We start from the raw sequence: 12,940 nt of genomic DNA, 5'->3' as shown, positions 1-12,940 counted from the left end.
CTGGTGCTCAACTCTGCCTGTCCGGGATGTGACACATACCTGTCTTTCCACTGTCATTCAGATGTGTCAGAGCTGGATGTCTGGGCTTCATACAGTGTGTGTGACTGCGACTGTGTGAGTGTGGGACCTGCACCTGTATTTGCACAGTTTTCCCTCCCTATGTGACCCTATTGGACTGTGTACGTGCCTAGAAGGGTGTTGGCTTCCTGCTTCCCACACTGGGTGGGAGACCATATGTGAGGGTTGTATTCCAAAGTGATGGGGCCCAGCAGCCTTGGGGGGTCTGAATATGGAACCTCCCCATTAGAGGAGAGGGCAGCAAGGTGTACTAGGCTCCAGTGACCTTTCCTGCCCTTGATGGGAAAAGCTAAAGGTAGGGACAGGAGACCAGTGTTACCCTTGCTCCCTCCCCACCCAGATTCCTTGGTTTTGAGCATTGTCATTGGGTCACTGCACCTGCTTGTCTGTCCCTCTGCATTTTGGTCTGTGTGTGTGTGTGTGTGTGTGTGTGTGTGTGTGTGTGTGTAGCCTGCAGGAGGAGGAGCAGTGGAGGATGGGTGGGGCAGTGGGCTGTGGGGTCAGAGAGGCCCTGACTCAGCAGTTCCTGTTCTTCCTCCTCTAGTGGCCTTGGCTGGGGGTTGGGGTGGGGAGTGGGGTAGGGAGGTGGGAGGGTGAGGGGGTAGCTTGAGGGTTTTTTCCAAGGTCAGGGTAGGTCCCAACTCTGGGACTTGGTTCAGGAATCTCCCTTTCCAGCGACTAGGAAATACCCTCTGCAGCAGGTTCCCGCCTATCCCCCCTTACAGGCTGTCAAAAGAGGTCCTTTGGAGGGTGGCCACACAGGAATTGACCGCTCTCTGCGAAGTACCATTCAGTGGTTAATGTGACTCCATGGGCATGTCCCCTGTGAGCACCTTGGGTGTGTATTTGCCCTTGATTGTGCAGGTTCCTGTGTGCACAAGTATGCAAGTTGTTGAGTCAGTGTGTTTTCCCTCTGGGAGCATCTCTGAAGTGTCTTTTGGAAATGCTGGGCACACACAAGACAGGTGTGCACAGCTGTGTGCCCCCATGTGTATCTGCATGTATTAGTGGTTGGATGTGTGCTCTTGCATATTGCCTCTGGCTAAGGAAATGCCAACTGCTACCAGCTGTGCAGATCACAGGCCCTGTAACAGAAATCAGGGACCTGGAGAGAACTGGCAAAATGGTCTGCCACACACCCACGGCCACACTCACGCCTGCACGCTGCCTCATTGAGAAGCCCTGTGTCCAACTTAGCTAATGGTATACACACTAGGCGCTGGATCTACCTTTTCTCGGTAGAATGAGTGAAGGGGGGTGTTCCCTTCTCACACTCTGACACAAACACGATGATGCAGACATTCTTACTGCAGAAGACCTGCACCCCAGGACCACATTCTGAAATCCACTCTAGGGGTAGGATCTTGAAGGGAGGATGCTACCAGCCTCGCACTAAGTAACCGATGCGAGTAACCTCAACCCAGCCGCTAATCTCCCATCCCAGTCCAGCCTTCCACAGGGGTGGGAGATGGCTCCAAACTCTGGGATTCCCAGGAGTCTGGGCTGGGAAACCCCAAACCCCTAGGTCTATTCTGTCTCTAGCTCAGCTTTTTCCTCCCCCACCAGCTAAGTCCTTAGCTCAACCTAGCTCCCTAGCTGTTCAGTTCCGGAGGCTCCCAGCTAGAAGATGCTGGGACAGTGACGATTAGGGTCTCTGCGAGTGACTGAAAAAAGCCACTAGTCAGTCGGCGGCCCCTTCCTTGGCTCCAGGTAGCCCAGGCCAGCCCCCAGACGCAGCCAGCAGAGGGCGCTGTAACCCAGGCCCCCGCTCAGGTCTTGCTCTCTCGGTGCCCCAAGTAGGGGTTCAGTCTTTTCGTTTGGTTTGTCCCAGCCCTGGGCACTGTTTTCGGGACCAGTCGGCAGGGGCGGGTGGGTGTGGGATCCAAAGATCCAACCAAGAGGAGAGGGGGCTAGGTCTCCAGGATTCTCAAGACACTGAAGCTGGGGAGAGCACCTGCTAGGTTAGGAGGCCTGAACGTCTGGACAAAATGGTCCTGAGAGGCGCGGAAGGGCTCGGATGCCCTGGGGCCGGGACGCCAGGGTCCGCGCAGGGGAGGGAGGTGGGCCAGTGGAGCCGCGGGACTGGCGGCTTCTGCACCTTCGCATTGGCCGCGCCGCTTGTCCGTCAGCTCTGCGTGGTCCAATACGCGTGCCTTGGGGGCGGGCCCTGGTGCCGATGCTGCCGTCAGTCGGTGTTGCAGGGATGCGGCGGCGGGAGCAGCCGCCCTGACTCTCAGAGCATCTTCCTCGGAGCGGCACCGCGGCGGGGCGGGCGGGGACGCGGCGGGGACCGAGAGGCGTAAGGCGGCCGACACCGCTGGCCTCGTATCTGTCACCTGCTGGAGACCAGGCGGTCTCGAGGCTCTGATCCCCACCCTTCAGCTCCTGGCGCCCCCAGAACCAGGTATGGGGGGGGGCTGCGGCGGAGACGGGTGGGGGGCGGGAGCCAGTCGGGGGAGGGGAGCGGGTCGGAGGGGGCGGCGGATGCAGAAAGGACGGATTTGGGGGCGGGGGCGCCGAGCAGAGAGGGCTGGCTGGGTGACAGCGAGGAAGCGAAGCCACTGGGGGAGATTGGGGGACTCCCTGTGGAAGGGGCATTGGCCCTGAGCTGGGGCGAATGGAGGGGAGTGACGGAGGGTCGTTAGGGGAAGGAATGGGATGTGAAGAAGGGACATCCACACGGTTGTGAGAAGGGGTCTGAAATGGGGGGTGTCCCTAGTATATGCTATTCCTGGCAGCTGGAAGCAGTGATGGGTCAGAGAGGCTGCGAGCTGTTGTGGCCTGAAGGGTCTGCAGGGGAGAAACACTGGTCTTCGTGGGAGAGGAGGCCGACTGAAGAGAGGACTGAGAAGTGGAGAGGGAGGTCTGGGGGTAATCACTGAAGAAAAGGCTCTACTGGGGGATGGGAGCCAAGGGGAGAGGAGGTTATCAGGAGGGAGCAGAGGGGAAGATGCCAAGATGCTCTAGGCATAGATGAGTCTATGATGGGGGAAGAGCTGGACAAGATGGGGGGCCTGAGGGAGAGGAGAGAGGCTTGCTTGGGAAGGCTGGGGGTGACAGAGAGGGAAACCAGTAGTAGGGGGTTCTACTTGGGTAAGAATGTACTTGGGGGCAGCGGTAGGGTTCTCTTCACAGAGTGCTGGAGGGAGAGAGAAAGCTGCTGGGTCCTGGTCTTACTCCCCCACCCCAAAGAGGTGGGGACTATTTCTCTTGTCCGAGCCTTCTTCCCCAGAGGAAGGAGCAGTCTGCCCTAGGTTCTTTGCAATGGAGCTTGAGTCCAAGGACTCTGGGTGGGCTCTGGAGGTAAAATTGGCTTTGCAGGGCTGTAGGGCTGTTACAGTTGCCGCTGCTGTCGCCCCCTCTTTAGTCCTACTAGAGGCATCTAGGGCCTTAGTGAACCGGCAGGGCTGGGAGGGGCTGTTTCTTGGTGCTTCCCAGTGAAAGGGATCCTGCCCAGCTCTATAAGGCTCAAGTAAATCTGAGGGGGTGGGTCTTGGGTCTCCAACCCCCTTGACTACTTCCGGCTTTTATGCACCCTCGTTTTTTTGCACATATTGTGGGTGGGTGGGGTAGGCAAGGACCTTCCAGTCATCCCTGCCCCTCCCTCTTGTCCACCTTCCCAGTGTCTGGGCGTTCCTTCTGGGGGAGGGTTTTACATCCTCTGTCTTTTGCTAGAAAAAGAAAAAGAGAGAAGAGAGCAGGGAAAAAAAAAAAGAGGGGGCAATCAGCTAGTCAGTTAACTACATGTAGGGCCTTCTGCTTTGTGGGTGTTTCAGCTACTTGGATCCCCAGCTCCCCCACCCCAACCTGGGATGGCTCAGGGATAGAGACATCAGAGCTGGGGTCACCCTTCTATAGCCAGGGAGAAGGGTCAGGTAGAAGGCCGCTTACCGCTTCTAAGGGAAGTGTGCTCAGACACATTCCATTCTCAGCTGCACAGGGGTGGGCGGGACTGATCAGCTGGCAGTGGCTGCTGGGGAGTTGCTTCATGGCCTGGGCTGAATCCACATGACAGCAGCTCCTGAGAGGAAGGGACTGGGCCCTGGAACAGCCATCGGGGACCTCCCTGTCTCTCAAGCTCAGCTCTTCTGTTCTGTCCACCCTTGCCAGTGACACAGACATCCTGACATGGATCCACCCAGACACACACCTACACAGACACTCACACCTGCGTATACAATACAACTCCCCGGCGGCACATCACCCACAGTTCCCCGCCCAGAGAGACTGCTACCTCCCGCCTGCCTCAGAGACCTCCTCAAGGAGCCCCTAAATGCTCCCAGGTCCCCTGACAAAGCACTGCCAGCCCTTACTCTTAGAGACACACAACTTCTATCACTGTTCATTAACTCAGGCTCACAGACGTCTCAAGTCCTCTTGCTTCATGCCCTGCCTTCTCTTCTGGGTACACACGCCCACGCCTGCACACCTTCCCAGACACACCAGCCTCTGCCTGCCACATCACATACACCGCGTGCTAGTCTGAGTCTTAAGCATTTTGCACCAAGTCTGTATGTGTGCACATTAGCGCACAGGCTGTACGATTTCATCCTTTATGCCTTGACCTGCACCCTGTCTATAACTCTCACCCAATTCTTGTCACTCTCTTCTCTTTGTATTTTCAGAAAGCTCTTAAACACTAGGTCTACTCCAACTAATCATGACCACAGTCACTCCAGGCCAGTTTTGCCCTCAGCCACACTTGGCCTGCAGAACCTTGAGTTCTGCCCTGGCATTTGTATCCTCACACAGCCCTCTGCCTGCCTGACACAGTGTCCACCTCTTTTCCAGCTCCTGCTCAGCCCCCACGGGGACTCCCAGAAGTGTGTCCTCACACACCACCCACCCCTTGTGGCTCCATCTGTTGGTGCAGTTCTGTCCCAGCAAGTCGACAGGCCTGTGGACTTGCTGGGATTCATTCAATAATGCACACCTTACTGTCATTTTTCAAAACTATTTCCTGCTCCTGCCACCATTCACCATGGGTGGATGAGGGTAAGGCTGCATGGACTGTGCTGTGTCTACCATCGACCCTCAGTTTCCTTATCTGTAAAACGGGTATTTCCATACTGATGTCAGGGGCATGGCTCAGGGATTGGATGAGAGGATTATGATGGTTATAATCATAGTAGCAACAACGTTATTTAGTGTGCACCTACTGTGTGCTTTGAACTTTTTCATCTGGCATATTTGCCAGGCACATGCAAAGCCCCCAGTCAGCTATTTAATATTTTATAGGTGTTTAAATATATTTTCTTCAAGATTCTCTGTAGCTTTGGAGCCTGTCCTGGAATTAGCTTTTGTAGACCAGGCTGGCCTCGAACTCAGAGAGATCCGCCTCCCTGTTCCTCCCAAGCGCTGGGATTAAAGGCGTGCGCCACCACTACCCAGCTGTGTTTAAATATTTTTGATATTTATTCATGTTTGTGTGTGATGTGCATCATAGTGTATATGCTGGGGTCAGAGCACAGCTTGTGGGAGTTGGTTTTCTTCTCCTACCGTGTAGACACTGAGGATCAAGCTTGGATAGTCAGGCTTGGCAACAGCACCCTTACCCGATGAGCCATCTTGTTGGCCCAGCAGCAGGTATTTTTTTCTATCGTTATATCCCTCCCCACACATGCACATACACCTGTCAGACACCTCCAAGAGCATTCCAGCCCCTTCAGGCTTATTCATGAGGCCAACCCTGGAAACCATCTGCCCCCTCTGCATCACTGAGTTGCACTCTCCCAGTTCTGTGTGCCCCAGCCGTGCATGGCACAGGGATGGTCTCTGTGACTACCCCTCCCTCCACTCCCCCCAAGGTTCCGAATGCTTGTGTTTCAGCCCCTAGTCTATCAAGTCATCCCATCGCATCTCGGTTCCCAGCCCATCCTTTACCACAGCCCCATCCACTTGGCAGTAGCCTCCTCACGCACACACCTTCAGCCGCCACTCTTGTCTCCTGGCTCTTGCTGTTTTTTCTCCAGGCACATAGAGACCACCTTAGGGGACATACGAGCACACCAAGTGCTGGCACTTCATGCTCCCCTGTCCTCAGGTCTCTTTATCCTTTCTCCCACTTTCCTAGGCAAGACAGCTACTTAGAAGAATGAAGAAGGACCTAGAGGTGAGATAGAATCAAACTGGAGAGCGTCCCAACTCTGTCACTTAGGGGTGGTGTCACCCTGTGTGGCGTGGTGTCACCCTGTGTGGCCACATCTCTTGTAAAAGCGAACCTCACTAAGATCTATTTTGCTTATCCCCTTATCAAGGGAGTTCTTGTAAGGCCCTGGCAAGGATTAAAGTAAATACCAGATCCATGCAGCACTGAGGCTGTAGAGGGCTGAGAGGTTCTAGAAAGAATCACTAACACAACACACACTTTCCCACACCGCAGAAACCTCAGCGAGGCTGCACATGTTCTGATGCTGACGAGATTTCAACACATGGAATTGGCCCCTATTTTGCTCATACTGTTCCCGGGAATTATGGAACCCAGGCAGGAGAGTCCGGCTGGTTAGGATTGGCGGGTCAAGCGGGAGTATTTAGAGAAGAGGCTAATGAACTCTGCTGTAGTCACATATTCTGAAAGAAATGGGAGCCCAAAGAGGTTAAGTAACTCGCCAAAGGTCACACAGGTTGATAGAGAAATAGCTGGCACTGGAAGCTAGGCTCGTGAGCGCTAGACATGCATACCCCAGCCTGCTTTTAGGTAATGGCTTGGATGTATGTCTGTCTGGGTTCTCCCTTGTCTTCACTAGGTCATCAGGACGAGTAAGGAGAGTAGGAAGAGGGGCAGGGACTGATTGTAGCCTGTCTGGTCTGTCAGTTCTGCCTGGGGCTTTAGTGGGAAATATTGTCCTTAGAAACCATTGTGAACCCAAGGGGACCTTGGGCCACACAGTCTGATGTCCTCTTGTTATGACTCAAGAGCCACCCCCTTCCTACGCCCAGTGTCTCTGAATAGCAGTCATCCGTCCTCAGCTTGTACACCTCCACAGACAGGGAACTCACTCCCTGCCCCCTCCGAGGCAGCCTACTCCACTGTTGCGTGGCTTGGACTGCAGGCAAATTTCTTTAGGGCTTGATCCAAATTCTCCCCACTCAAAACACGCACTTCTCCCACCTGTCCGCGGGCTGCCTTCTGGGGCCACCAGAATGTGTGTAAACCCAGATCTTCCTCCCTGGCGCCTGGGGGAGGCCCCTGCTGTCTCACTCCCAGCTGGCATGAGGAGAGGAAAGTCAGAGAGAGGCTGGCATTCTCAAGGCTGGAGGTGTGTGTGTGTGAGCACGTGTGCATGCGTGCGTGCATGCGTGCGTGTGTGCGTGCATGTGTGTATGTGTGTGTGTGTGTGTGTGTGTGTGCATGTGTATGTATGTATGTGGGGACTGGTCAGAGAGCCAGCTGAATGGATGCTGGGAGAAGGCTGCTGGCAGGATGGGCATGGAATTGGCATCCATGTTGCTCAGACTGTTCTGGAAATTATGGAACCCAGGCAGGAAAGTCCAGCTGGTCAGGATCAGCAGGTCCAGTGGGGGGCATTTAGAAGAAGAGGCTCCTGAACTCTGCCCTAGTCTGGTCAACACCAGTGCTCCTCTCAACTGCTGAGCCATCTTTCCGGCCCAGTCTCTGCTCCTCTCCACAACTCAGTTCAGGGAATAGATGGAAAGAATCTCACACATGGTTTAGTCTTGAGGTGGGTTTGGAGTCTGTCCACTGTGAAGGCCAGAATAAAGGCAGGTGGACTCAGACACTGCCTGGTGGCCTGTGGGCAATGCAAGATTGAAGGATGCCGTTGAGTTTGGGACCAGTAGACTCTTTACCTCTGTGCCAGAGATTCTTCCTTCCCATTCATTGTCTTGTTCATGAGCATGGGTGACAACACTGCTTCTTAGGGTCAGGGAGAGGCATAGGGTGGTACCTCAGGGGTCCAACCTAGAACCTTACAGAGGAGCCCAGCAATTGCAGATCGCATGCCATAGTGGCACAGGCCTGGCTGTGAGAAGATGGAGAGGCTCTGTGGCTCACGAAGACCAGGGAATGTTGTCATTAGGAGAGAGTAGACAGAGGACCCAAGGACGCCCGATTCACCCCACTCCAGCTCCGCCTGCACCACACCACTGCCTGAGTCCGTCTGTGGGTAGGGGGTGCTGAATCTTGTGATGCCATGGGAAAGGTCAGCTCCCCAGAGGAGCAGTGGCCTATGGCCAGAAGGAACTGGCAGGGTGCACTGTGTTGACATCCGGAAGTAGGCAGGAGCTCCTGTGGGCTACTTCGGCCATTGGAGAAAAGGACTGGGTCTTGGGAGGCAGTGCCTGAATACTGTGGGTGCAAAGCCCAGGAGAGGGGCCTTGCCTTGCACGTCTCCATTAAAACCTTACCTGGATGTAGTTGTACAAGGCAATGGAGCTGATTTCTAGAGCCTGGGTTTCTGCCGAGGCCTGAGGAAGACTGTCACATCCAGGGACCCCTGTACACTAGGAGCAGAGATGTTTGGAGGGGGAAACCCAGTAGAAGCCAGGTCCTTTGGAAAGAAAGGCTTTGTAGGGAGTAGCCAAGAGCAGGTGTCCTAGGCTCTGTGGGATGAGGTGGAGTGGAAAGGACCCAGGTGTCTGCTTAGCTCCCTTGGGGCTGTTTCTGCCTCTTCGCAAGCCTGAAGCTGCCCCAAGGGACCCTGGCTCCCCAGAGAGGGGACTCCAGGAGGGCTGGGCTTCCCTTTGGTTGACCCTGGTGCAGAGTCAGGCGGTCTCTACTGCACAGCTCTGAGGAGAATGATCAATGAGCATCTAGGGTCTATAAGGCAGACTCTGGCCTCACCCTCCCTGGAGGCCCTACATAAGCCCAGCCTCTGCCCCCAACAGCTGCCTTCAGCTAGGCACTTGCACCTGGCTGTTCTCTATTCTCCCTCTACTCCCAGGCTAACTGGAGCCACCCCGTTTTGGACTCTCAACAACTCTGTACCCCACCCCCAATCAGATAATCTGTCTCTGGATCTCAGGACCCAGGCCTCTGCCTGGGAGCCTCTGAAATCTTCCCCACCCTCCTCTACTCTATCCATCTGTCCTTCAGCTTCTTGACTGGACAGACAGAACAGATACCTTCCTTAGGCTTCCTCCTTTGCCACTTCCCTGGAGGGCTGGGACTCAGATTTGTGAGCATGACAGGGAATAGGGTGGGGGTGGGGCGGAGGAAAAGCACCCCTCCCCCAAGCTGGGGGTCTGTGAGTGGACAGCAACACACAGTCTTATTCCCTCCACCAGTGCAAATCAATAGCTAATTAATTCTCTCCCCAAAATAGTGTCTGGAGATGGGGGTGGGGACTAGAAAAGAGGCAGACAGAAGCAAGGCGGGGCCAGGCTGAGACTGAGTGACTGAGACCCTGGAGGAGGACCGGTGAGGGGTGGTCAGTCTTTTGGACACCAGGGCTGGGCTTCTGCTGGGGGTCTCGGTCTGCCCTTTTTGGAGAAGGGGAGCTTTGACTTTTTTGACAGGGTCTCTTGCCCCTGCCCTGGGCTGGGGGTGCATGTGTGTGTATGGGGGGGGGTTGAGGGCGTCAATCAGGCTGGGAGCAGGTGCTGCATTTAATTTGATTGGCTAATTAGCCCGCGCATGCTAATTATCTCCATTACCCAATGAGGAGAAGCAGTGGCACGCTATATATAACTGGCAGTGTTTGCAGGAAAATGGGGGCTGTAGGTCTGGCCATCTTCTCCCTGACTGGGAAGGGACAACCCTTGGGGGGTGCTGGGGCAGGACACTTTGGTCTCCCCCGCACCACACCATGGTAGCCTGTATGACTCTGGTAGGCAGCAGCCAGAAGCAGGGGGAAAGAGTGGAAAAGGGGCGCTGACTACACAACTGTATTCCAGATGTTTCCCTAGCCACTGCTGGGCTTCCAGAGCCGTTCTGCTGTCATTCTTCTGGACATGGGGCACTCCAGCCTCCCGTCACTCTGGGCACTGTGGCTCCTTAGTGCTGCCCTGGTAGCTTCTTTCTCTGTCTCAGCTCCTCCCCTGTAGCTCTCTACTTCCCACCCCACTTCGGCCCCCAAGCCACTTTTCTCATGCTTGGGAGCTGTCCTGTGGCTGTCCTGCTCTTTGCCTCTATCGTAGGTTTGCTGGAGTTGGATGGGCTTGGATTTGAAGCCTAGCACACTGTTGGCTGTCTGGGTGACCTTGGCCAGGTCTCTAGGCTCCTCTGTATGGGTCTCCCCAGGGGTGAATAGGAATAATGGAACTCTTTGACTGATTAAGTAAAGCAACATTTGTAAAAGTGCCCTGGATCCTGGGCTGTGACAAATGTCATTTGAATTTGGAATTTGATTTTCTCCATTTGATTTTCTCCACCTTCTATTTCTTTTCTTCTTCCCACCAGCCCCCTCTCCTCCATTACTCTCCTATTTCCACCACTGTTCACGGGCTCCTCGGCTTCCTTTCTCCTCTCCACCTGTCCTCAGCTCCTCTGAAACGCTGGCCCCTCCCTGCTTCTTTCCCAGGCTTCTCATCACCTCTTTCTCTCCCTCCTTCCCACCCTCCCTCCCCAAAATAAAATCAATGCAATATTCAGGAGGGTTGTTGGATATAAATAATTACGACTTGGAGTTTAACGAGATGCAAATTCCCCTCCCTGTCGTGGGGTATAAATTGCTCTCTGACAGCCCGTTACAAGGGTAATCATTTCAGAAAGGCAATTTTATGCAAATGAGTCTGCCTGCCTCCCAGTAGCTCCCCCCAGCCTTGGGTGGGGGGCCTGGACGAGCTGACTGTTGAAGAGAACCCCAGGTAGTGGGACCAGTCCTGAGGCTGAGGACGTGGACCTGGAGAGAGGTTGAGGGTGATTCGTCCTTATTCAAGACGACCTGGGCAAGTGGAAACTTAACGTTTGACAATGGGCCACCAAGTAAGGTTGGGAGTCTGTAAAGGTCTTGATGTGGTTTAGGGGGAAACAGAGGCACAAAAGTGGATGTCTATGCTCACGGATGGATGGGTAGGACTTGGGGTGAGGATACCTGGGTCTTGGCTGGCTTCTCTCCCTTGCCCCTTCCCAGTCTGGTAACCCTGTGGTACCATTGACGAATTGGCATTTAATTAATCCCAATGAATTATTTAGCAACTTCATTATCCAACATCAAGAGCTGATGAGAGAGACTTATCCCTGGCTGAAAGTGGGAGCCAGGCCCAGAGGTTAGGCGGCTCAGAGAAGTGGCTGGGGTTAATTTCTGGAGGACAGCGCCTTAGCCCAACCCCGTCCAGGAACTGGCCTTGGTCCTGACCCTTGGAGGGTTAGGGTGAGGGCTGCTCCTCTGGATTTCATGTAGACTCAATGGTGTCACTTCTTCGTCGGTCCACACCTCAAACCAATAATGCCCACAGTGAGCACTCCGTCCAACTGGTGGCCCCCCAGAACTTTCAAGTGTTATAGTATTTCTTGCTTTGGAGAACCTCTGCAGGTCAAGGCCAGCTGAAGACCTCAAGGGGGATCAGACCGGTAGTAATCCCAGCAGTTGAGAGAGGAGGCGGAGGCGGAGGCGTAGGCGGGAGGATATCAGGAATTCCAGGTCATTTTCTGCTACATAAGGAGTTGGGGTGGGGGTGGAGGGACAGCCAGGGCTAGATGAGACGGTTTCCAAAATACAAACGGAAAAGTGCTAAAAGGAAACAGGTGGTCACCCGTTAGTTTGAGGTGGGGAGCCAGACACCAACGACACCCCTTGACTCTGAACCCTCGATTATACCTTTCCTCTCTGTTTCCCCGCAGGCGTCCCTCCCCCACCTTCCATCCGAGCCCGCCGCGGGGGAGGGGCTCCACCACCACCGCCGCCGCCGTTGCCTTCCGGGGACGTGGGCACGTGAGCCCCGGCGGCTGGGTCCATGGCACTGTGAGTCGGCGAGGGAGCCCCGCTCCGCGCGAGGGGCGCCCGGCCCCCTCCCCGCCCCATGCGCCCGCGGCTCTGAAGCCTGAGCGGGGCCGGGGGCCGGGCGGCGTCGGGGCCGCCGGAGGCATGGCGCTCGGGAGTCGGTGGCGACCGCCACCCCAGCTGTCGCTGCTGCTGCTGCTGGCGCTGGCGGCGGGCGTCCGTGGCTTGGAGTTCGGCGGCGGCCCCGGGCAGTGGGCTCGTTACGCGCGCTGGGCGGGCGCGGCGAGCAGCGGCGAGCTCAGCTTCAGCCTGCGCACTAACGCCACGCGCGCGCTGCTTCTCTACCTGGACGACGGCGGCGACTGTGACTTCCTGGAGCTACTGCTGGTGGACGGGCGCCTGCGGCTGCGCTTCACGCTGTCTTGCGCCGAGCCCGCCACGCTGCAGCTGGACACGCCGGTGGCCGACGACCGCTGGCACATGGTGCTGCTGACCCGCGACGCGCGGCGCACGGCGCTGGCGGTGGACGGCGAGGCTCGCGCCGCCGAGGTGCGCTCCAAGCGGCGCGAGATGCAGGTGGCCAGCGACCTGTTCGTGGGTGGTATCCCACCCGACGTGCGTCTATCTGCACTCACGCTCAGCACCGTCAAGTACGAGCCACCTTTCCGTGGCCTCCTGGCCAACCTGAAGCTGGGCGAGCGGCCACCGGCTCTTCTGGGCAGCCAGGGTCTGCGCGGTGCGGCTGCCGACCCCCTGTGCGCTCCTGCGCGCAATCCCTGCGCCAACGGTGGCCTCTGTACCGTGCTAGCCCCCGGCGAGGTGGGCTGCGACTGCAGCCATACTGGCTTCGGCGGCAAGTTCTGCAGTGAAGGTGAGTCCCAGCGCCGGAGCGAGATGGACGGGTGAGCGGGCCGGGGGCCTGCTGGCCGTGTTGGGGCGGGAAACCGAGGAAGAGTGCCCGTATTAGGTCCTAGGGAGTCGGCACAAGTGCGCGAGGGCCGGTGCAGCTCCAGGTGGTT

The 12,940-nt window shown here is 56.2% G+C and overlaps 1 protein-coding gene across 23 annotated transcripts in view; it reads left to right on the top strand.

The window, feature by feature from the left end:
- Positions 1 to 2,332: 2,332 nt before the first annotated feature.
- Nrxn2 (neurexin 2) overlaps positions 2,333 to 12,940 on the top strand; it is a 114,570-nt gene continuing 103,962 nt past the window's right edge. For all 23 annotated transcript variants that reach the window (XM_087908180.1, XM_087908175.1, XM_087908193.1 and 20 more), the window contains exons 1-2: positions 2,333 to 2,482; positions 11,822 to 12,792. In XM_087908180.1, coding sequence (XP_087764306.1) covers positions 12,066 to 12,792 — 727 coding nt within the window. In that variant the 5' untranslated portion in view covers positions 2,333 to 2,482; positions 11,822 to 12,065. The remainder of the gene's footprint in view (positions 2,483 to 11,821; positions 12,793 to 12,940) is intronic.

Source organism: Myodes glareolus, chromosome 7 (genome assembly GCF_982192425.1).
Source record: "Myodes glareolus chromosome 7, mMyoGla1.1, whole genome shotgun sequence".
In the NCBI taxonomy this organism is placed as follows: domain Eukaryota; kingdom Metazoa; phylum Chordata; class Mammalia; order Rodentia; family Cricetidae; genus Myodes; species Myodes glareolus.
This window is presented reverse-complemented; position numbering and strand designations above follow the sequence as displayed.